General features: G+C 42.9%; 1 protein-coding gene across 2 annotated transcripts in view; it reads left to right on the plus strand.

Moving 5' to 3' along the window:
* The window catches only part of STK38L (serine/threonine kinase 38 like), a 456,714-nt gene that overhangs the window by 340,946 nt on the left and 89,393 nt on the right, over positions 1-26,375 (plus strand). For both annotated transcript variants that reach the window (XM_078674124.1, XM_078674123.1), the window contains exons 9-10: positions 6,506-6,567; positions 17,693-17,810. In XM_078674124.1, the coding sequence (XP_078530250.1) occupies positions 6,506-6,567; positions 17,693-17,810 (180 nt within the window). The remainder of the gene's footprint in view (positions 1-6,505; positions 6,568-17,692; positions 17,811-26,375) is intronic.

Raw genomic sequence — 26,375 nt, forward strand, 5'->3', positions numbered from 1 at the left:
TTCGGATGGCACTGAGGTGATGTCTAGCAAGTTGGTGTGGTCATCCTACAATGCTGAAACTCGGCGTGGGTCACCCCATTAGCCTGTGAGATGGCGTCAGTAGCGGACCGATGTGCGAATAGGCCGAAGGCAGCACAACGCGCCAAGATCCGGATGTCACCGTGGTGGTTTCATAGTTGAGAGGCACTTCATCTGCAGTGGGGCGCCGAGATCCGGATGGCACCGAGGTGATGTCTAGCAAGTTGCTGTACTGGTGTGGTCATCCTACAATGCTGAAACTCGGCGTGGGTCGCCCCATTAGCCTGTGAGATGGCGTCAGTAGCGGACCGATGTGCGAATAGGCCGAAGGCAGCACAACGCGCCAAGATCCGGATGTCACCGTGGTGGTTTCATAGTTGAGAGGCACTTCATCTGCAGTGGGGCGCCGAGATCCGGATGGCACCGAGGTGATGTCTAGCAAGTTGCTGTACTGGTGTGGTCATCCTACAATGCTGAAACTCGGCGTGGGTCGCCCCATTAGCCTGTGAGATGGCGTCAGTAGCGGACCGATGTGCGAATAGGCCGAAGGCAGCACAACGCGCCAAGATCCGGATGTCACCGTGGTGGTTTCATAGTTGAGAGGCACTTCATCTGCAGTGGGGCGCCGAGATCCGGATGGCACCGAGGTGATGTCTAGCAAGTTGCTGTACTTGTGTGGTCATCCTACAATGCTGAAACTCTGCGTGGGTCGCCCCATTAGCCTGTGAGATAGCAGTTCTTTGGATTTGGGCCTGGCTCGTCTGCTGTAGTGGGGCGCCCCTTTACCGTTTCAGTTGCCATTCAGCTGAGTTTCGGCTGCTCTTGATGCTACAGCGACAGGCGGCTGCAACAGGACTCTCAAAATGGCGGCCTGTTCTTTGGATTTGGGCCTGGTCCACTAAAATGGCCCTGGGACACCTTAGAACTCGGACGCTCGATTTTTTTTTCCTTTCCTGTACATGCAAAAAAAGGTAAATGCCCGGTACGTTACACGCTTCATCTGCCACGATGAACTCTCTAGAGGAACCGAAAAAAAATATAGTTGTGGTAACTATACCATGCATCGTCATATGGAGAGGTGGCACCAATTAATTATAGTGCTGCATAAAAGAGAGATTTGGAGGAGAACCCCTGACCTGCTAGTACATTCATCAAAGAAGTGGCACTGAGAGCTTCAGAGGCAAGGGAAACGGTCCCAAATATTTAGAAGAACTTTGGAAAGATTAAAATGACATGTTTAGATTGTGGCAAATTTATTTCATGTGGACATCTGAGTGTTACTCTAATAAATACAGCATATGAACATCATCATAGTCGATGGTTGGTAGAGACATTTTGACTATATCCTGGACCTGCCCGTCCTCGCCCAAAATGGCGCCAGAATAAATGGGACTCGTAACTCCTTGTTGTGTACTGGTTGCAGAACCTTGAAATCACGAGATACGTATGCAGTTTTGAAGCACATGGCGGGCGGGGACGAGAATTGATTGAATATTTCGACATCCCTATTGATATTAAGTTCTGATGTGTTATTGATTACTGTACTGTTGAAAGTTCGAATTAACGTCACCCATGGTACTTGCCCGCAAATGTATATCTAGATAATTTTATTGTAACTGGCCCTGTCGTATTTTAATTATAAAATGTACGTCCACCGATTCCGTAACTGTTAGACACCTTAGTTCTTGCAACCTAATGGCCCGCCCGTTACGTTCCTCTACAGTGTAAATGTCTATTTATCATATACGATTACAGTTTGCTCCGTGGCCGGCCCACGTGGTTATAGGCTCGTATTTGTATAATGAAATTTTCACAATAAAGGTTTTTAAAAGAAAACATGGTAGTAGTATATACATTGGTAAAGTTTTTAATAATAGTCACTGTTTTAGAATCATTAAAAGGCAAGTGAAATAAAGCAGACCAATTACATGAAGGGTAAAAGGTATAATACGAAGGAACGCAGTAAAGATAAATGGTCAAGGGCTGTTGTGTTTTCTATTCCTGCAACATAAAGTGATCGATAAGAATCTCATATTCAGGCGTATCGGCGACTAAGACAGCAGGTCGACCCTCTTTTGCTCAACGGCTCCGTCATGGGACGAAGAAACGCTCTTTTTCTCGAAAAAAGAATATATTTTACTTGCAGGACAGTTGTAAAATTTCCGGGAAAGTACATTAGCCTGGAACATTATAACATATATTTAAGAAAAAATAATGTTAGGAAGTAATGAAAAGCGTAATTTTTAGGTCATATGACCAAGCCTTTCATCATTACAATAAGAAAAGTAAAATGAACCAATGAAAAGTTTTATTAACAAGTCACATGACTTGTTATGCTTACGTTACGCGCTGCGCGCCCCGGATGACTTCCGGATGCGCTAACGCGGCGCGTCATATGACGCATTACGCGACAACGCAGGTACAGAATATAGTCAAAATGTCTCCACCAACCAGCGGTCGGAACACAACCCCTTTCAGCAGGCTAAATAGTTCTGTTAAATGACAACAGAAGGGACAGGCAACAAGAACCATCAGTCAAAGAGGGGAGGGCTAGTTCTTCTCTACCGGGTTACATTGGGGCGCTACCGGAACTGATCGAATTGGTAGTCTACAGTGTTTCTGGATGTTTCAGACTGAAGCTGGGGTTAGCATGAGAGCAGCACCATTTCGTAGCTCCGTCGTGGTCATTCCGCAACCAATCATGGCAGCCGTTCTTTATCGTTATTTTGGGCGGGGTGGGTGGCGGAGCAGAGCTGTTTTGCAGCCATCATTGTGTGGAGTTCAGTTCATCTCACTAGTTTTGTATTTGTCATGAGGGGTTGTTCCTAATGTTTCTATTTTAGCGAGGTCAAAAAGAGATCCCATTAGTGGCCTACTGATTTTGCTCGATTCCTTTTCTTTTTTTTTACACGATTTTTCGTTATCTGCAAAGACTAAACAGAGTATTGCGACTCTGTGTTTGTTTGTAAATAGAGAATGAACCAAAGAGAACTAATTCTAAAACAGTAAATACTTGGATAACAATGAATCAAATGGAGAGAGAAGCAGGCACGACGGATTACAATGGGGGCAAAGACCTGCGTTAACTACCTTTCACTATCTGCAAAGAGAGAGTACTCCTAATAGAAATGAGGGGGGGGGGCACCATTCAAAGCAGATCAGTGTGCATAAACACGAAAATGTTTTCACTTACCACGTACTTGACATTCGACAGCTTATGATATTTGCTATTAAAAAACCATTGAAATTCACTGAAAAAACCATAGGTTATAGACCATATATAGTTAGGAATTAGCATTTACAAAACCTTGAAAATTCACTGAAAAAACCATAGGTTATAGACCATATATAGTTAGGAATTAGCATTTAAAAAACCTTATTTTACTCACACAAAACCATTGAAATTCCATATATAGTTAGTTGCACTAACTATATATCGCGCACCTGCAATCCACTGCTGATGATGTCACATATTACATCATTCATGACATGGTCAGTGACATCACTGATGACATCACTGATGACATCTCAAATGACATCACTGATGACATCACTGATGACAACATCCAGTGACTGTATGTTTCTGTAAAGTTAAAATGTGTCTTACATATTGAAGAATGAGTGGAAGTATAAGTGTCTGGACAAAGGATTTAGTAGGTGCATGACTGAATGCATGAGTGAGTGATTAAATGTGTCTCACTGAGTGCATGGGTTAGTGACTAAAGTGTCTTAATTTGTGCATCATTATGTCTGTTGTTCTGTAAACTGCTGCATGTTTTGATCAGTAGCTATATGATTAACTATATGGGTTACTGATTGATTGTCCAAGTATTTGTATGGGAGACTGAGTGTGTGTGTGGCTGGCTGGGAGGTGTGTGACTCTGTGCAGATCAATGTGTACTTGTATCAATGATTGTATAACAAGGTAAGTATGTGTTAGTATATGTTTGAAAATGTAAGGTGCTCTATGTTTAACTGTATAGACAAGAAAATGGAAGTGTCATTGATTCTTTACAGGACTGACTAGGTGTGTGAGTAACTCCATGGATGAGTGGCAGACTGTGAGTGTCTGTATAGGTGTATGAGTGCATATGATAGTGTTGTAAAGATGAGTGATTGTATGTATGAATGATAGTATGGGTGAATGAGTGAAGGTGTGTGTAGACGTAGGAATCAGTGAGTGCGTATGTAGTAACTAGTATTGGTGTGTCAATGGTTTCAAAAATTATATTCTGTATTTAACACTGGGTGAAACAGAGGTTATATTAAAATGTGAGGAGATGCATTGTATTGTCACATGAATGATATCATCAGTGATGTGGTCATTGATGTCAAATGAGATGTCATCAGTGATGTCATCAGTGATGTCATTTGAGATGTCATCAGTGATGTCATCAGTGATGTCACTGACCATGTCATGAATGATGTAATATGTGACATCATCAGCAGTGGATTGCAGGTGCGCGATATATAGTTAGTGCAACTAACTATATATGGAATTTCAATGGTTTTGTGTGAGTAAAATAAGGTTTTTTAAATGCTAATTCCTAACTATATATGGTCTATAACCTATGGTTTTTTCAGTGAATTTTCAAGGTTTTGTAAATGCTAATTCCTAACTATATATGGTCTATAACCTATGGTTTTTTCAGTGAATATATATATATATATATATATATATATATATATATAATCCAATTGCCTCAGCTTTCCAGGGTGCACTCTACTGCACGTTCCCTCGACGGTCTTTAGCATTTCTCGCCCTCATCCGGGTAATTATATTCGCCTGACGCGTTTCTGTGGCCCAAGTACCACTTCCTCAGATATATATATCTTCTGTATGCGAGGCTGTGGCGTCATAAGGGAACTTGTGGACGGACTTGTTAGATCGACAGGTGTGCCTTATCGCCAGGGGGAGGAGCGGATCACGCTAGCACTACATCAGAGGCAGCAGGAATGAAAGAACACAGATGAGGGCTCCCGGTGTTGGCTGAGGAAGGCTCCACGGCGAAATGCATCTGCCGCCACTGGGACTGCCTGTTTGCTAATAAAAACCGTCTTACTTGTTACCCCCGGGCTCCTGCTTCGTTCTTGTGGAGGAAGGTTTTCGTATATATATATATATATATATATATATATATATATATATATATATATATATATATATACATATACACACACACACACACACTCACTCACTCACTCACTCACTCACTCACTCACTCACTCACACTCTCACACTCTCTTTAGGGGGGGGGGGAGTGCTCTAGAATCCTACTCACGGTCATGACAATTCAGTACTTATGACTTAAAATCAAGATCCTCTATCGCTGGGTAGACCATTCCCAGACTCGGTCACAGGGAACAAGTACTGCAGATGTTCCACTACTGGAATAAGGGCTGATATTCAATGATAAAACAGTATAGCTGCTTGAATAGCTCTTCTAAAATGTACTGAAGGACAAACCAGCCTATCTGGTTGCCACACATAGACTTTGAAGTAAATTATCTGTTTGAATATACTGCTACCTGGTGGTAGGACCTAGTAATTCTTATTACAATATTAAAAGTAAAAGGTGTTCCTACAAGCAGACTTTTCCCAACTTTGGTTCCATAAGGACCTAAAAGCCTTCCTGCATCTCTGTGCACGCCTCTAGTCTGTTTCATGCTTTGAACATTTGAATTTTTCTGGGTTTGGCTGCCTTTATACTATCGCTAGTGGACTAGTTTCAGACATGGTGTTTCTGTTGTCTCCCACCAGTCTGAAAGTTATGGCACCTGCCAAACAAGCATACCATGATGAACGGATTTCAGTGGTTTGCCCATGTACACTCAGTCCCTTTCTCACTGGGTTCCATAATATTTGTGACTCATTTGTGTATCAGTCACTGCACATATCCGTTAGTAGGAATGCCAGCGCAAGCTTCAGTAGCGTCAAAGTTTCAGTTGACCACTGGTTGTGTCACGTGACCTTCCCACATTGCTTTCTGTGGTGCTCCACTTGGTAGTGCTCAAGCATTGTAATTGGCTTCAGGGAAGTGTCATTGATGCATTACACTTATATGGAAAACAGCTATTGTTCTACAGGTGTGCTAGAATAAGTTTATCTTAGTCAACTTCATGTTTGCAACCGTACCATAGATTATCTGTGTCCCTGAAAATGCAAGCAAAGTTGTTTACTTGACATCACATAGTCCAACCTGCTCCGTTCCCGCACTGGCAAAGACTGACAGAATTGAATTTGAACATGAAAGGTGGCTTATTGGATTACAAATATTGGAATGAAACCTTTTCCTAATTTGTCCATTTCTGATTGCTTTTTTGTTAGCCAACTTGTGGTGAGAGAATGTATAGCCATTGGTTTCATGCTCCAGATACGTATGAGCACATGCTTGCTAGAACCAATGTGCAATGTTTCCTGCTGAGTCAGTCTAACCCAACTTGTGATGGGTAAATGTATTGTTTTATTCTGATTTTCCTTTTACAGCCTTTCAGAATATGAATTCAAAAAGGAAAGCTGAAACATGGAAGAAAAACAGGCGTCAGCTGGTGAGTAATACTAAGAGTTCTTATTTTCCTTAGTTATGTATGTGGATTCTGGTGGTATTTCGTAAGTGTTTTCCTAAATTTGGTATATCGTTTGCTATCATTGTTTATATATCCTATCACCTACCTCACAAAACGCACATAAAAATTTATTTTTTGTGCTACTTGGGGTAGTTTGTGCTTAGGCGCTTGTAACTTTTTGTCCACATAAGGTATTCATGCCAAATGTGTGTCCTTTTCTTCCAACATCCTGAGGATTTTAAAGTTACTCAGGGTCTGTGGATTTCCCTGGAGGGGACCCAAAAATTAACCAAAATACAGCAACATTTTTAAAATTTTTAAATGGCGAATAAGTGCTGCAAAAGTAAGTGTATGTTTCTTTACCCTACAAATGGTATCAACAATGGGTTTCTGGTGCTGAAATCACCATCTTACCAGCTTTCAGGGACAGGCAGACATTTTACAAAAACTTACATTTTCTACACAGTTTTGTCATTTTACTGGGACATAGCCTGTTTTTACTATTTTTTGTGCTTTTAGTCTCCTTCCAGTTAGTGGTAGAAATGGGTGTGAAAGCAATAACTGATCCCGAAAAGCTATACATTTCAGAAAAGTCGACAAATTCTGAATTTAACAAGGGGTCATTTTTGTATCTCCTTTAAGGTTTTCCTATAGAAACGAACAGTTGAAATAAAAAAAATATTGGAATTGAAAAAGCAGCTGTTTGGGCCAACATTTTCACCTGTAACTTCTTCTAACTAATGCAGATTTTTAAAGCAATATACAGTTGCAACCACTGGACCTTTCTGGTTGTGTTGATTTATAGGACTTGTAGGTAGGCCAAGAACCCGAGGTACGCAGAGCCAATAACTGAGCTGTGCCTTGCAATGGATTTTCATTGTGTACCATGTATATAGCAATTCATTTGGTAAAATATAAAGAGTGAAAAATAGGTATCCAGGACACCTATGTATTTCCAAAATGGGAACAAAATATAGAGTTTAGAAGCAATAGTTATTTGCACATCTCCGAAATTTTGGGTACCAAAATATCATGTGAATTAGAGGACAGTTTTCAAAGTGACTTCTTTTTTACACATTGTCTTAAATTTGGAATGCAAAAATGCAACGAAAGTCAATAGGTAATAACACTTGTTCTACAATTCTGTGTTCACCTAAGTCTCCCGATAAAAATGGTACCTCACTTGTGTGGGTAGGCCTAGTGCCTGCGACAGGAAACTGCCCAAAACGCAATGTGGATATATCAAATTTTTCCAGTGAAAACTGGCCCTTTTTATGGATCCTCGTTCAGCCAGCTCCTAGAGAAACCTAGCAAACCTGTACATTTTTTAAAACTAGACACCCAGGGGAACCCACAAGGTGGTTCTCACCAATTTCTGATACCAAGAATCCCTTACAAACCTTAAACTTTATAAAACCAAAAAAGCACATTTTCTTCACATTCCTGTGATGGAAGGTTCTGGAATCTGGAGGGAGCCACAAACTTCCACCCAGCATTCCCCCAAGTCTCCCAATAAAATGGTACCTTACTTGTGTGGGTAGGCCTAGTGCCCGCGAAAGGAAACACCCCAAAACATACTGTGGAGACTTCAAAATTATCGAGGGAGTCACCTGGGTTTTTGGTCCCGGGCTCAGCGGCCATCTAGGGAAACCTACCAAATTTAAACATTTCTGAACTAGAAACCTAGGGGAGTCCAGGGAGGTACGGTTTGCGTGGATCTCCCAACCTTTTCCTACCCAGAATCCCCCTGCAAACTTCATATTTAGCTAAAACAAAATCAAATTTTTCTCACATTTCTGTGTGGGATCACCACGCCACCACACATTTTGCAGTTCCCCGTATTTCCCTCGGTCTCCCGATAAAAATTAGACTTCATTTGAGTGGGTGCCCAATGCAGAGCCATCCTAAAACTTATTTTAAAAAAAAGATAGCGCTTGGAGATCGCTGTGCTATGCCTTCAATCTCTACGTTTTTGGCCCTTCTCAGTCGTGAGCTATTGGCCCACCCACACAAGTGAGGTATAATTTTACTCTGGAGACTGAGGGGAATGCTGGGTGGTAGGAAAGTTGTGCCTGCGCGGTGATCCTACAACGTACCCACGCAAAAGTGTGAGAAAAATGTGACCTTGTAAGTAAATTTGAGGTTTGCGGGGCATTCTGCGTGAGAAAACGCTGTGTGATCCGTGCAAGCCACACCTCCAGCCAAGGGTCAGTACACAAACGCACACCGCCAGCCAAGCGCCATCCATGCACACCGCCAGCCAAGCGCCACCCACCAACTCCACCAGCCAAGTGCCATTCCCGCACACCGCCAGCCAAGCGCCAGTCCGCGTACACCACCAGCCAAGCGCCAGTCCGCGTACACCACCAGCCAAGCACCACTCCACACACACCATTAGTCAAGTGCAAGTCCACACACACTGCCCGCAAGATGACAGCTAAAGGTCAGTACATGCAGACCGCCATCCAAACTCCAGTTCACACACACACAAACGCCCTGGATTCTAGTGGTTTTCTGCTCCCGATTGGGGCAGATGAGACTACAAATATCACTGAAACAGCCAAAATGTGTGCCTAAAAAAATAACTGTAGCGACCCTTGCCTATGGGGCTTCTCCCTGACATGCCTATAAACATATCCCTAGTTCCCAAATGGGGGGTGAATGAAAGCTATACATGTTTTAATAAATGAACTAAAAAAATCAGGATTTTAGTGATAAGAGACATATGCACTGCCCCAATTACTGCAATTTCCAAAGTGCCAAGTGATTCTCATGACCTTTTGTTATGTGGATGCCGTCAGTTTGTCGAGTATCATCAAATGGAAAGTTCTTCAGTTTGTGGGAAACAGCAAAACTCCACCCATCCAGTGTTCCCACACTTTTGCCAATAAAATCCATACTTCACACATGTGGGTGGGCCTCTCATAACAAACATCCCAAAAACTGTGGCTAAGTGCAATTAATAGTGTCAAAATGTACTTTATAGTGTTACAATTTTGGCCTGTTCCTGTCCCATGCAATAGACCCTCCCACATATGTGGGGCACAGCTTACATTATTTAATTAAGTTTGGGAACATTGGATACTGGGGCTTTATAACCAGCATTTTCCAGTCACAAAAAAGTGAAGTATTTGCTTTCTTTTTTACTCCTACTTTGACCTTAGCCATGGATTCTGGTTAATAAAACATGTTGTGATTCATGCTGGTCCTATCACTGGGGATTTCTTTCTCTAGTTTTCAGAAATGTCTGGGGTTGGTAGATTCTCCTTGGTACCATCCACCACTGGCTCAAATACTGCAGAAATCCACCATGGAATCGTTCCCCATAAAAACATGCGTTGTTGTCTTGTCAGTGGATCCCTGCTTAAACATGTATAAACTCTGCCTCATCTGGTAGAGGACCACATTTGGGTCGGACTGGGCTGTTACTGGTTCTTGTTTGAAGAATACTAAAGGAAAGTACTGTGGTTTAGATAAAAATGCTGCAACCTGGCAAATGTTTTATTCAACGCATTGTCCCTACCAAAAAATTGGAGCTAGGGCAGTCAGTCACCTAGCGATAGAAATCTTGATGGTGTGTTTTATATGTAGAGGTTAAAAATATATGGTTATGGTAGATTTCCATACATCCCAGAGGAACAAAAGACAGATAATCTAGACTGGCATTTCAATTTCAATTGCTTTGCAAATCCCCAAATGCAGTGTACCCAGTTAATTACCTGTGGGTCCCCTGAACCCATGAATTTCTGGTACCAACATGATTGGGAGCCCCAGAGAAACTAAGCTAGGTATCAAGTGGGAGCAGAGATATATGTTCCTGCATGAGGAAGACTAAATGGAATTACCACGTTTTGGAAAAAATGCTAAAAACTGGACAAACCACCATGTTCAGCATCTTCTACCAGCCAGAGCAAAGAAGGTCCGGCTTGCAACAACAGATTGATTTTGTATGTCATACAGTATTAGAAAATGTATAGTTTTATACTTTCCATATTGTCCGGAGTTTGCTATGTTTTATGGTTTGCATGCTGCTAAGATATTCAAATGGCTCCCCAAAGCTCAAGATGCATCATCTGCCATGCCCTCCTTTCTAGCTGACTGGTATACTGCAGTGTTGTCCGGCGAATACAGACCATACAGAATGCCATAGCCAGACTCATGCTGGACTTTCCTAGACAAACCCTCAACTCACTCTACGTCAGGGAATTCCACTGGATCACTGTATAGAAAAGATTCCAGTCCAAGCTCAAGACCCATGCATGAAAGGCCTAACACAACTGCGTAGCCCCCTACTTGAACCACTGCCTTAACTTCCATTAGCCCACCAGACACCTCGGCTCCGCGTCCTTTTCTCCAACCCTCACCCCCCCATCTAACATAGCAGATGCTGAGGTCACAACGTCTCCTACCTAGCAGAGAAGAAGACATGGAACACGCTACCCTTTTATCTACGGACCTCCTCATCTCGTCCAGAGTTCCGAAAGTCCCTGAAGATCCGGCTATTCATCTAATCCACTGAACCCTGCCTGCCCCTGCATACCCTCACTGGTGACCAGAAGCGCTTTACAAATCTGTTGATTGATTTATCGTTATCAAATGAACAATGAGCCATGAACCGAGTCTGCCACAATTTCATGGTCTGCACTAACATTACATAATTGATTGTGAAAAATACATTCTGTCCATAATGCAGCCAAATATTGGTAAAATATGTTCAATATTAAAATACCTCCACATTTTTCATTATATGTTAAGACTGCAATAGCATATTAATGAGGAATTAGTGTCCATGCATAGCCCTGAATGAGCAGAAAGAAACGCATAGTTTGTTTGGTTCCTCATAAGGATCAAAGAAGTGCATGTGTTCGGACAACCTAATGCTGGTTTTTATTTCTTCTCTTTTTTTTCCCTTCAAACTCCGGCACAGATGTGCACAATCCTGCTGACATGTAAGATTAAAATCTTGAGATGAGAAAATACTTTGGCTGTCTTTAAGCTATAGACACCTGGTTTGCCACCAGATAATGTACCCCATCCCAATGACTGACAGCCCTCCTCACAATGCTAACTCCATACATGATACAAACATGAGACTATCAAAATAATTGTTGATGATGGCCTTGTCAACTGCATCATCATAACCCATAATGTCCTAGTCCACAAGCACCATACAGGAACATCAATAGCATCTGATTACCTCCTCTTCAATGCATGTTTCTCCTCCTCACTCCTGCTTAGAAGGACTCGCCAGCAATAGAGCAAGTTCAGTAGTTCTAGGTTTTGTACCATAGTCTTTCTGATGGGGGAAGAGAACAGATGGTGTACATCAAGATAATGGTCAGCAAACTGATCTACCAGTTTTCTCTACTAGGTTTCGACCTCAGGTAGTGACTTGACATTTATTTTATAAGTGTATACCCCCATTGGTGGCTCACCTGGGACATTTAGGGGATACTAATTTATCCCCATTTAGAACAGCCAGCTGATAGAGGCTGAATCTGTACCACAAAGGAAATCTGCTGCTGCTGCAAAGACTCAGCCTGTCCTAGAAAACCTTGTGTGTGTGTGTCACTCTCTCTGTGTTGCCTAACCATCCCTCAACTCTACAGCATTTCTATGTAGCAAATCTCTGCTGCATCCTGCATAGAAAACAGACGTATTTCTTTAGCACAAATCACTGAGTCACTGAATATGTGCACAGGTCAGGAATAGTGATACCTGTTGGGAAGCATGCTTTCCACTATTTTCTCTATCACATTCACATGCAAACCATCCTAGAGGAACTGGACACTGGCTCCAAGCCATAGGCTATTGGTAAAACAACATTTAAATCACAAGTTGTTTAAAGAGAACATTACAGTGGTGACAAAACAATCAAAATCTGATCAAGCACCACTTTTCCTCTCGGTGCACCCCCTCCAACACCTATCCACAAGTAGTCCCTGTACACAGGAATAGTGGGAGGTAAACTATTCTAGAACTCTAAGGCACTGATATTGGTCCTAAAAGCTTATCCTTCCAACACATCAATGACGCAGATTTCAAGGTCAGAACACACATGACCTACCTATTTTACATACAGAATCAAGGAGGTACCCAGGCCCTCCTTCTGTGGTATTGAGCCATCAAAATCAAGATATCACTATCAGTAGAACACATACCAGGTCTGCAAAAAAAATCAGGCTGGTGCACACGGTGTGCCATTGTAATGTAACAAATGAAAACTGGACTACAAATTGCTGAGACTAGTGTTGAAATCATGGAACATTGGCATGGCTTCTCTTTGCCACTCAAGCAGAAGGCCAAATGTCTAATTTTCGGCGACTTATTGACATCCCACCAGTCCGTGTGAAGTGTTGTTGGTACCATTTTCTGCACTTTTAAAAGCACTCTAGTTCTGTGCTCCATCAGGAAAAAAACAACTTTGCACTGTTATTCTGGTAGACCTAATGTGATAGAACAGCTCTGGATCATGCATCTTAAGAGCATGTCTTCGAATACTTTTTCAAATTAGAGCATCCGCTTTTCACAGAGTAGCACAAAGCTGTTCTGCACCAATGCCCAGTATTGACAGCCTTGCTGCTGAAGACGACAGCCTTGCTGCTGAAGACTTCGGGGCTGATTTAGAGTTCGGCGGACGGGATTATCGGTCACAAACGTGACAGATTTCCTGTCCACCATATTACAAGTGCATTGTATCCAGTGACACTTGTAATATGGCAAACGGGATATCCATTACATTTGTGACGTTGGGGGTAGCCCACTAGATACCAGGAATGGTACAAAAATAAAAAATATAGGCGTGGGGGCTGCCCAGCAGGGGCCCCCACCCTGAAAAAAGGCTCAAACGTCTTTCTGCTCAACCCCCAGGGGGGCTGGTGGGGGCAATTACCCCCAATCAGCCCTCCCATGGGGGAGGGGTGCAGAAAGCCCACTAGACACCAGGGGCAGTAAAACGAATTACAAAAATACATAGGGGTGGAGGCTGCCTACCATGTGCATGGCCAAGCCCCCGCAGCCCTAAAAGGTTCAAACAGTCTTTCTGCCCTCTCCTCTGTGGGGTGGGGGGCGGGGGGGGGGGGGGTAACCACACCTTATTTCTCCCTCCACCTTGGAGGGAGGGCAGACCGCCCAATAGACACCAGGGATAAAAAAAAATTTGTAGTCTAGGTATGCCTACCATGGCATGCCCAGCCCTAAATAGGGCCAAACGGTCTTTCTGCCCCCTTTGCCTCGGGGCAGATTTAAGGTTCGCCCCAGCCTACCTCCACCAGGGGCAGAAAGGCCACTAAACAGCAGTAATGCAAAATGGCGCTAAAAGAATAAAAAGGAGAGCGTGGTCTACCCATCAATGTATAACCCCGCCCCAGAAGTGGCAGTAGTGCCTTTTGCCCCCCAGGGCAGATAGAAAGACCGTTCAAGTTGGCGAGTTTGCCCGGGGGGGGGGGGGGTAGAAAGCCTAGTAGACACCAAGGATTTTGCATTTGGTGCATGGGGCAAAAGACAGGGATACAGGTGTTGCACTCTAGCATTGGTCACACCCCCACCTGAAAAGGGACAAATCAGTCTCTCTGCCCCTTCCCAATTTGCTATGGGGGTGGGAGGGACAGTAAGCCCACTATATAGCAGGTATATATATATATTTTATAAAATGTAGGTGTTTGGCCCATCCTGACATCAGGCCCCTTCCTCGGCCCTAATGCTTCAACAGTCTTTCTGCTCCCCTGCTTGTCATCCCTCATTTCAGGAAAGCCTGTACAGGTGGTAAAGCCTTCTTCTATTTGGCCCCCCAGTACTAAAATAAGCTACTGGTACATCCTCAAATGTTCAGATTATTTTCTCTTTCGGAAACTTCTTAAAACAGAATTGTTCTGCGTTTAGGTCTCCTGGTTTGTACTGTCTGCTATGCTGCCTATAGCGCGGCGATACCCCTGCGGGGGTGATTCATGTGCTTGATAAATTAAATAAAAAAATAAAATAAAATGTTCCATTCCGTGCAGACATGCCAGAGTGGTGTTCATGGGTTTTGCTGAAAAAATCCTGGTTGACTTGTGGACATTCCCTTCAACAGGAGTCCTTTAAGCAGAGCAGGGTCATGGCTTGCTTACTTTGATGGTCCTTCTCAACGAAATGCTTATGCTGCTTCTCCTTCAGATGAGCTGGTAAGGCAGGGGCATCTATCACTACCTTTCCAACGCCCTGCACTATTGATTTGGCATTGCAGTGGAAAGAGGAATTCCAGAGGTCAACCGCAGCAACAATACTCTACTTCTGCAGCTGCCGGGGTTACTGCAGCAAAACCACTTTAATTTGCCTCTCCCCGACCATGATCTTATTGTCAGTGGGAATGATTCCTCATTTTCAGGGTCAGTAGAGGGTGATCACTTCGGACCTGCAGGTCCTTTCGTTCGGGTACGTTGTGCTTTTTCTTGGCGTTTCATATGTTATTCCGCCTGCTCGCACCACCATCCACCCTCCTGCTCACACCTTGTTACTGGAGCAGACAAAGTGAAATGAAATGCAAAAAATGAATGTATATTGGGTTTTGATTGTTTAAATCCTTATACTACATGATTAAAATGTTATAATGGAATACTTCTTCTCGTTGATGCATGTCAGAGTCCTAGCAGCCATCAGGGGCTAGGCCACTTTCACACTTCTTTGCAGAAGGGGCATAGAATTTGAGTCTTTATGGGGCAGAGTTATGGGGTACAGCAAATGTAAGTTATCTTTTAGCAGTGGAGAAAAAGTTCCTCTGAAACTTGGTATCCCTTCCTTCCACTTAAACTTGACTTTGGTATTAAGCCTACCAATGATCCTGCGAGGCTTCGCCCACTGCTGTTTTGGCATACATTATTCACCACTCCTGATCTGGCACTGTACGCTGCAGCTTTCTGCGCGGTCTCTGCTTTGGATATCACCAACAAGATTGGCTGGATTAAATGTAGATAGTCTTCGGGCAAGCATTGGCTTGCCAAAACACGATACCGGCTGCCCACCAAGCTATACTATAGAGGCCAAGCCAAGCTATTGTACTGGGCATGGGTTGAGCAGAACAAACTTATGAAAATCCAACATGGCAGCCTAACAGACGTTTTCTTAGACTCGAAAATCAATTGTCTTTTAGAAAGCTTCTTTGATATCATCAAAGTTCCAGCCGATAGGAAATTGTATAGCCAGTTCAGGCATGGTATTTTATCAATTAATGCTTTTATCAATTCCTGGCAGATTAATTAATTTCAACCTAAGGGCTATCCTTGCTTTTCCTGCCAATATGAATCAATAGGCCATGTTTTTTTGCCTGCACAGCCTATGCGAAACCAAGGAGCAAATGGCTAGTTCCAGTGTACAGACAACTTGGGACCCGAAACCCTGAAGAGGCCTTGCGTCTGATTTAAATATGCGCAAGACCTTTATCTGCTTGCGCAACTGCGAAATTTCTAGGCCACTTTTGGCCGATTAGAAGGAGGGCGCTGCTAACTCCCTTGTCTGGCCCTGATAGCTAAATGGAAAATGTGACGACCAGTCAGGTGAGGGTTAATCCCCAAAGCTGCTACTATTTTATATTGTAAGTAGTTGTTTTTTAGTATTATTTTATGCATTTTAACTTTATTTGTTTGACTGAGTAAGGGCGATTTTAAGGGAAAAGTTTTTTTTTAGGAATTGCCGCCCAATGTTTGGGTGGTAAACTTGTTGACTGTTCCATCTAATATATGCGAATGCAATAGCACTTTAGTTATGTGGTTCTATTGCCCCACCTTGTATTGCTGGAGACATCAAAATGATGACCCTCTTGAGAATTGTATCATTTATGCTCTTTTGCACGTTGTTGTTATTATACCAATCACAGCCATGTTTTTATCTTCAAATTGTTCCATTCGCCATTTGAATGTTGCTTTTAGCTTAGAATCTATTCAATTATGACTTGTGTGGCTGTATCTTTTATGTTTTTTGTTAACCGAAATATAGAGAATTTGATTGATTGGAGTCTTTGACGGGGAGGGGAAAAGGCTGCTATGCCTACTAAGTCCTGAAAAGAATGTGAGCCTTAAATGTTCAGTTACAAAATATTTTACGGCGACTGGATACATTCTGAATGCTTTCCTTGTGCAGGTTCTTTTGTTCTCGTACCTGCAGGATTGGATAATGTCTCTAGATTTACAGGATGCGCACTTCTGCATTCCTGTCTTGCCCTCTCACAGAGCCCCTTAGCATTGCAGTGACATCTCCCCACCAAGCAATACCAGTTTTATCAATTCGCCATTCAGGCTGCATTTTGCTCCTCATGTATTCACCAAAGTGCTGCTGGCGATGACGGCCCACCAACTGTGGTAGGAGATACACATCTTTAACTTTATCAGATGACTGACCGGTAAAAGCACACTCACACTAGCTAGTTTCATCCTCCATTGCCACCTCCTGTATTAGATATACTCTTCTCCAGGGGCAGGTATCTTCTTGTATCCTCCTTATTCTGAGTGCATGATGGAGGATCAGGTCTCTACACTAGTGCTTTTGACAATAAAGCAATCTACCAGCAAGAGATCAAATATCCTAAGTTGTACAGGACTTACAGTGGTAAATGAACTCTCCTCATCATTAGTGAGATGCCATTTTGCACCCACTACCGCCAAGATAATCATAGTGATGAATGTTTATTTTCTGGGTTTGGAAGACTGTTCTTGGGCTCTATTCATGCATTCAGAAGTGCCCGTGGTGATTGATGGGGTTGGATGGTTTGCTTTTGCTGCTTGTATTCCTGAAGATGCTTATTTTTGGTACCTTCCACCATGTTCTATTGTTGGCTCTAGTAACTGCTAAAGGAACTAACATCAGTGCCAGGTGGTGCCATATATAGACTGGTGTTGTCATATCAGGGAGCACGGTTGCTAGAAACCATACGTTCCCCCTTTTTTTTAATTAAATAATATTTTTATAAGATAAAATTTGCAAGCGACATAGCTGTCACTTGTGAAATGCATAACATTTCTCATTTGCACACTTCTACCGTCTCTTTACAAACAGTACTATTATTAAATACTGTCATTCTAAATCTTGTGTGTCTCGAAGGTGCTTCTCATGAGTTGCTATTTTTTTTTTATTCCAGGCATATTCAACTGTTGGGACTCCTGATTACATTGCTCCAGAAGTGTTCATGCAGAATGGTTATAACAAACTATGTGATTGGTGGTCGTTGGGCGTTATAATGTATGAAATGCTAATAGGTATGCACTCAGTAAATTTAGTGTTGCTTGTGTGTCAGTTGCTGAACTATTGATGAAAAGAAAAAATATTAACTAGTAGACTTGGAAAAGCTGTACTAAACAATGAGAGACACCTATATTTGAGTCCATTGTTTTGGAGTTTTGTCAACTACCTTTGGATATTTTCATTCATAGAAAATGTGTAGTTGTTTAAATGCATTGCATGGACAGACTCTGGCCAGGCCTTCCTGTGCAAGTGAGCTGCTCATCAAATAGATTATTCTTCCCTAGTCCTTTTATTATCACAGGGGAGGAAATTGTGTCTAGCCACATGTTACACCCAGGTACCAAAACACATTGGCTATAGACTTCGTGAAAGGTTCAGACGTTTCTGCTTGGGGACCTCCTTGAACAGTTCCCAGATGTTTTCCTCCTTTTTTCATCACTATCTTGATTCCAAAAGTGTGGTTGCATGTCTAGTTTCACTTCCTCTCTAGCCTAACGATGAAATATTTTGCCTCACTAGTGTTGTGCAGGACAATGCTAGGTGACAAGCCACGGTTGTCCTGTATGATAAACATTTTTGAAAGGTAGACACAGCAAAGGTAGACACAGCACAGCTAAGCATGTGCAGCACATGGTTGTGCACTAGAAGAGCCTAGTTGAGTGTGGAGCAAAGATGAATAATTCGCAAAAAATAAATTTTGAGTGGGCAACCATTACAGAGCTTGAGTGATTAAAATGTTGAGACCCACCAGCCAATCTTTATACAGTGGCTGCACCATGCCTGGCATTTAGTAGCAGTTGTTTGTACACTCAAAATGTACACCAAGGGAGGGGGCTGTTAGCGTTTTGAACAAATCCTTACAAGTAATATGGATTGCATTCAGTTCTCTAACCTCGTTTTAGTCACTTAATGGTGATGTCAGCCAGCTCATGAAATAACTTTTCATTAATTCACAAAGTCCCTTCCCAGAAGACAGAGAAGATACATTTATTTATTTTATTTATTTAGAGTTTTAGAGAGCACGAACCAGACCCATAAGGGTATCAGAGCGCTTTACAGGATAGATAGGAGGTAAACAAAGGGCGGGGGGGGGGGAATACAGTTGGGATACAAACAGGGAGATACATTGTACAAAGAGGCAGGCAGTTTCAATCGGAGGATACCTGTGGGGGAAAAAAAACAGGAGGAAACATTTAAAACAGACTCCGTGTGAGTGAGTACATCCAGGAAGACCGTGGATAATGCCGAGATAGTGGGTGGTACAGGGACACTGTGGTGCATGTAATGCTAGCATTAGGGGAGGATTTTGCCCATTAGGAACGTTTTGGCCTCTTTTTTTTTTTTTTTAAGCGGGCCAGGGAGGGAAGTCTTCTGATGGCGGGCAGTAGTAAGTTCCAGATTCTAGGTGCGGCCCGGAGAAAGCCCGATTGTACTTATTTATTCCCCTGCAGGCGAGCCAGTTGGAGCAAAAGGTCTCTGGCGGATCGGAAATTTCTGGCTCTTCCTGATATCATGAGTTTCTGGGCCAGATATGCTGGGGAATTGGATTATAAAGCCTTGTGGGGGATGCAAGCCAGCTTAAGTTGGATCCTGGCCTTGAGAGGAAGACATTTGAGAGCTTTCAAGTGGGGAGAGAGGTGGTTGAATTTCTTTGAACCAGTTAGGAGTCTGGTGGTGGCGTTGAGGCAAGCTTTCAGTGAGGCCAACGAGCTCTTGGGTAGACCTGTGTGGGTGGAGTATCCATATTCTAATCTGGAAATGACTAGCGCCTGGATTGCCATTTTTAGGTCGGGAGTGTCAAGGAAGGGTTTCAAGTTTCTTAGGTAGCTCAGGTGAAATCTGGCGGTTTTGGCCATCAAATTGATATGGCCACGCATATTCGAGCTGCCGTCAAGGGTTATTCCAAGTGATTTGGCAGGGTCTACAATGATAGGGGTGCAGTTTAACGCTGTGATAGCCTTGAGCCATTCTTGAATGTCGGGTTGTTTTTTTTTTGGTGAGATGAGGCGAAATTCAGGTTTTTTGGGGGTTAAGTTTGAGCTGGTTAGAGGTGAGCCAGTCAGCTTCAAGGCCTCATTCAGGGAGAAAATGTCCTCAGGAGAAGAGATTTTAATGTAGATCTGTGTCTCGTCGGCATACAGCTCCACAGAGACCCATGCTCACTCACAGGTGTACACACACCTCTCTACTGGGAATTGCTAAGTAGACAGATAAATACACAACTAACAAGCAAACACATCTCAATCTTAAAACTGTAAAGCAGAGACACCCAAACAGATCTTATAAGAGGAATTATAATGCAGAAAATAGTCAGACACTCTGCCCCTTCCATCTCGCTCCTGACTCCTGCCTCTCCTCTTGGTTAGTGTACCCCCTTTCTCTGCCTCTTATTTCCCCTCTCACACCTGCCCTTGGAATGCTTGTACCACCTATCTTCCCTGTGCCTGATGCAACAGGCGCAGTGCCAGCTCTCTGCCATCCCTTGACCTCCCGCTTCCTTGGCATGCATCACAGGTTTTCCCTGAATGTCTTTGCAACCCCTTCCCTGCAGGGACTCTGCTGCTTTATGGCCACGGTGATTTGAATTTGTGTAAATATTTTACTGTCCTGCCTGCGCACATTTTGTAATTCAGTTTTTGAACTGACTCTGGCAGTTTGTCCACCTACTGGGAATATTCACTGCTGGGCTTTATGATTATTTTAATTAATTTCCAATTTCTCAATATTAATGAACACGTTACCACAATATATAGCAACTGATTAAAAAGTGTATGTAAATGTAACTTCATTAGCAAGGCATACTCCTTCATCTAGGTCCGTACCTATGTGTGCTGCAGTCCGTATTCACAGAGCTTTGTGTGCACAATTAACTGTCAACATTTAACGTTTGTGCTTTTGGCATGAACTGGGGGTCTGAGAGGCAAGTATCAAACACACACACTTTACTACTTCCTCCCTCCCTCTTTCATACCCATCATAGTCTTTCGCTCTCACACATGGTCTTTCTAACACAAACCTGCTCTCTCTCACACATTTGCGCGCACACACACATTGCCCTTCCCCTCCTACTCTCACACGCACACAACACTCTCGCTCTCTCTTTCTCTCACACACACACACACACACACACACACACACACACAATACTCCACTCTTACCCTCGCTTTCTAACCCATAAACACTCTCTCTCTCTGTCTTTCTGTCCTGCAGGATTCTTTAGAGAACTGTACACAAAATAGAAATATATACATCTCTTTCACTGATACCTAAACACAAACGCATGGAGAAGAACTCTTTGTAATCATGCCATGTTTACAGCTGTGTAAACATTTTGTTCAGAAAAGTGATCTTTCTCCAGGAGCTGATTGAGGCTTTTCACTATTTCTTTCCTTTGCACATAATTTTACCATTTCACATACCCCCTGGGCTGTTGAAGAAGCTTGTATGTTTGACAGAGTTATCAAATCTGCAGCTACCTGTGCTTTACATCTGTGGCAGGCCTGGATTATCCAATAGTAAGGAGGAGGAGACGGAATTCGAAGTTGCAGAAGGGTGAACAGTACGAATGAAATGAGACGTGTTGTGCTCATTTGAAAGATCAAACATAGGTACCTATATCTTCCATCAGAGTTGGTTGGAATGATAAACATACACAAGGAAAATACTTTTCAAAAATTAGGTGGATTTGGCATTTCTCACTTAAAGACTTTATATGATGGAAATGGCTAGTTCAGATTGTTTTTGAACAAAAGAAGAATATCCCTCCTATATGACAACTATTAGGGATACATCCTTTCAGGAAATCCCTCCTCTGATGATTACGTTTTGGACGTTTTTAACGGCTATTGAAATTGGAAATAACTGTGTTCTTATTCGCATATAGACCCCCAGTCCGCTATACAGAAGAAAAACATATTGCTCATGTGGCCCTGAAGAAGGTGATATTGAGCATCTTTTGTCACCGAAATGTGCCTAGGCCAGTCATCACACATCCGAGAGTTCCACCCAAGAACTAAAACAAGAGCAGATTCATTCCGAAAAGAAATGTGATGGATGTACAAACGCCTAAACCATGAGTTTGATAAATATGATGGAAAAGTCTATTGAGCAGGATTCATGTTCAGATGTGTTTTTATTGTGATTTTTTTCAGTGTGGTATTATTGATGGTATGTGTGAGAAGAATGCTAGGTGAGAATGATAGGATGATGGTGTGAAAATCTTTTTTTCTTTGGGGGATACTATAAAATTGTATTGAAACGCATTGGTTTCAATTTAGGTTTCTTTCCAAATGAAATGTGATAACTTATGTTTTTCATTTGAAAATGTCATATAATTATAAAAGAAAAAAGTGTCTATATTTATATACAAAAAAGGATATGAAAATGCAGAAAATTACAAAAAAATATATTTTTTGATAAATAAAACTTGAAAGAATTGATTTTCTGTGTTGAGATTTGGTCTTTCTGGGGTATATGTCTATTTTGGAGTAACACCATTATACAAATTAGATAGGCCAGATTAGAGGTTTTTTGCATTTTGTGTGTTTCTTTTTCCCTCTCCTCTTAGGCTTAATTTTTTTTTTTTATAGACTTTATTTTTGCATTTTCAACAGAGAACATAGAAAGGTTTTGGCAGTGCTCTTAGGCTTAAATTTAACTGGGGGATACCTTGTTGTACACAGAGCTGATTGAGGCTTTTCACTATTTTTTTCCTTTGCACATAATTTTATCATTTCACAAACCCCCTGGGCTGTTGCAGCTACCGATGCTGTGCGAATGCTTTACATCTGTGGCAGGTTTGGATTATCCAATAGTACAGAGTGGTTGTTATGCAGAAGCCTTAGGGGACAAGCAGAGGCGGCCTGGTCTGTATGGAAATTAGGGGTCTCCTATGGAAGGCCCAAACCGGTAGCGACAGAGCAGGGTAAGTCACACGTCCGCTTGTGCCGTGTAAAGGCTGGTAGGGCTCAAGAAAAGTCAACCGCATGTCAGTTCTGTGCCTCTGAAGCGAATGTATGACTTTGGGAAAAAAGTTAGTGAAATGTTCAAGTTTGTACCTCTGAAATGACTGTATAGTGAGTGCAGTGTACATAGGAAGCCCAGTGACCACTGATATGCACATACTTGGGAATTCTGAGAAGGCTGCTACCAGTTCATCACTACTGCCCTTTGGAAATCTAAAAAGAAGTTCAGCCCACTTCAGCTTGTGTGCTGGTGTTCACCAAGAACATTTCATAACCTAAGGTTGTGCATCTTTCCTTACTCAGCTGTGTAGTTATTATACGAAATAATAATCTGCAATCGCTGGTTTTAAAATGTTAATTATATTTGAGTGGGTGAGATTTTTATTAAAGCAACCTTTATGATGAGTGAGCGTTGTACAAAAGATGCCTAACACAATATTTCTGAATATGAATTTTGTCCGGCTGTCTGGCCGCTCGATATACTGCACTTTTTGATATGTTCGGTCTCGAGTGCAGAATTCGTTATTTTTAAGCCTTAGAACACCGTAGACTGTTGCTCCCTTTCTCCGTCTGTGCTTCCTAAATCTAGGTCTGTGCTGGGTCTCGCTGCCAAGAGCCGTGCCAGGCCACGTTCATTCTAGAGCCATGGCACATTTAAATCAATGCTTAGGCATTTTAAAATACACAAGGGTTCCTTTGCATTCACGGGCTGATGCTTCATCACCTCCTACTGAGAGCTGGGCCAAAGGAGCGATCCAAATGAAGTAATTGAAACAACCTTTGTACCTACGCCACATGACTGCACGGGAATGCGGCCCACCGCGTGCACCTACACCGTGGCACGCGTCTTAGAATACACAGGTCAGCTCAAAGCCGCTACAGCTCATTCGGCAACAGCAAATGACACCTTTAATTTGACTTACTCACTGGGCTTCAAGAATGCTCCTTAGACACTCAGTCATTATAAAATGTAAAGTGCAATGACAATTTCGCAGCCGAGGAAGACCTGTATTGCTGGCTCTGTTTACCTTTCAGTCGAAGCAAGGCCTCGGTTCAGCGGGCTGAGGAATACACTTCTGCCTGAAGTGATTATAGAAATTCGAACTTAATGACTTTCCAAGGATAACATTTAAGCGCGATGCCACTTCACGCTAAAAAACACTATTTCCCGATAAGAAAGCCTAGTTGTTTTCTCTTTTATTAAGTTCATGCACCATAAATTGGCAAAATACCTACGAAATATGCTAGCGGACATGAACATACACAACAAGACTCGAAAATTAAAGCCAAAGATGACTAACTCACTCAAATCAAAAGATGCAGAATGCAAATAAAAAGTTACGTACCTTGCCTCAGAGTCCACTCCTGGCGGTGTAATTGCGCAGTCGGGTCCCGCTGTTCTGAGTCCTGGTGGAGGAACAGGAAGCAGGCAGCCTCACTCCCCTACCCTAGGCTAAGCCAATCACAATGCTGCAATGGCAGCGTTGCGATTGGTGAGGCACAGCGCAGTGCGCCCCAGCCGGGCCGTTTTCTCTATGTAGGCTGTATCATGCAGCCAACATAGAGAAAAAAGGGGAGTGCGCATGACTGCTTTGTTCGGCCCTGAGGCCGACCAAACAGTCCGCACCCACAACAGTGGACAAGCCACTCTCCCACCTGCCCGCGAGCAGCACCGCCCTCCTGTCCTCCCACAACCAGGCACTCCAGGCAATTCTGCTTTCTCGCAGTGTGAGAAGCAGAAACATAGAATGGTAGTTTTACCATTTAATGTTTGACTTCTCGCACTGCGAGAAAGCAGTGGGGCAATGCCCCCAAGCCCCTCTGGAGGAGCCGCCACTGTGTAGGATGGTAGCTTCAGTGCTGTGACCAGGTCTGAAACCGGATTGGAAGTCATCTAGTAGGTGGAAGTTGGTGATGTGTTGCCTCAGCTGCTGTTGTACGCATTTCTAAGAACTTTCGCTAAGAGTGGGATGTTGGATATAGGTCTATAGTTGTCAGGGGAAGTAGGATCCAGCGTAGGTTTTTTAAGATCGGGACGACTTGGCCGGCTTTAAGAAAGTCCGGTATCATTCCCTGTAGTAGGGAAGCGTTGATAATTGCAGTCCAAGAGGGGATGATAGCTTGAGAGGCGGTCGTTAGGCAGTTAGTGGGGAGGGGATCGTTGTAGTGATTGTTTGCGTTTAAGGAAAACAGAATTTTTGAGACAATGTTCCTCTTAGACTTTGAAGTTGGACCAGTGTGCTTAGTTTTTGGGTGAAGTCTGGGGAGGCAGCGCAGAGAGAACAGGTGGGGCCAGCGAGGTTTTGGAGAGTGTTGCCGATTTAAGATCATTTCCTTGGGCAGAGATTTTGTCACAGAAGGAGGAAAATTCCTCACAAGTTATTTGTGCTTTATGGGTTTCTTTGGAGGTTTTAGCCAGTTTGTTAGATTGGTGTTTGACCAATTCAAATAGCTTGCATTGTCTATTGTTGGCGTTCTCCAATTCGGTTCTAAATAATTCTTTCTTCGAGTTGCAGACTTTCCTATTGTATACGTTTCTGGAACAACAGAGAAGATGTAGATGGGCTGCTGATGGGTGCTGTTTCCAGTTGCGTTCAGCCTGCCACAGGGATCTCCTCTCATTGTTGAGGGATCCATTGAACCAGGGCTTCCTGTTTTTGATCCGGGTTCTTTTTAGTTTTAACGGAGCAAGGTCATCGAGAATGTTGGATATGGTTGTGGAGTAATGGTCAATGAGGTTTTTGACTGTGGAGACCTGAGGGGGGAGTAGGGAGGTCAGCCAGTTTCCCATGATCCAGGTTCTTGGTGTCTCTAACCCAGCATTTGGGAATCACGGGATTAGGTGACCATGTCTATTGGGTGCCAGGCAGTAGGAATGTGATAGCGTGGTGGTCAGACCAGTCGCATCTAATGCCATTCTGTACCTCTATCCAAGCAGTAAAAATCCCTTTCAGGTAAGGGGTAGCAGATTCTGGGAGGGAGGAAATGGGATAGAAGGGGCAAAGGACTGAGAGAAGGATGAGAAGTCTTTCTGTTATGAGAATTGTTTGTAGGTAATCTGGGCATTACCCCATGTTCCCACTACCTCCTCTTAATCATTTAACATAAAAGATAGTGCCAGGTAATCAGTCTGGTTTTGAAGGACACTGACATTTTGATTACCATACATGTACGTTTATTCAAAAATCAAAAAGAGTTAACAACCGCGCCTGTACTGAGCAGTATGCTTCTGAAATCTTTATCCTCTAAACTGCCAGTCTTCAACCAGTAAGGCACCGTGAAAAGGGCAGGTAGCAGCCTTAGAAATGTATGCAATCGACAGCCCTCTGAAAATTACCCATGAGTAACCTAAACTGAAAGAGTACATAAGTGCACAATTTTCCGTGATGAGGACGTGTGTTAAAGAATGATTGCTATTGATATGCTATGTGAATTAGAATCCCTCACTGGACTGTCAGATATTTCCTACTGGACAGTAGTAGTCGATTAAGGAAAAGGATGCTGTGGAGATGCCTAAGAGGGGAAGCAAAAGAAGAGATCCTGTTTATGATGGTGCTTTCTTATAAGCTTCTTTTGCAGCAGAACATTTAAATTATTATAAGCGTGAACCCATTT

Source organism: Lissotriton helveticus, chromosome 1_1 (assembly GCF_964261635.1).
Source record: "Lissotriton helveticus chromosome 1_1, aLisHel1.1, whole genome shotgun sequence".
NCBI classification, from domain to species: domain Eukaryota; kingdom Metazoa; phylum Chordata; class Amphibia; order Caudata; family Salamandridae; genus Lissotriton; species Lissotriton helveticus.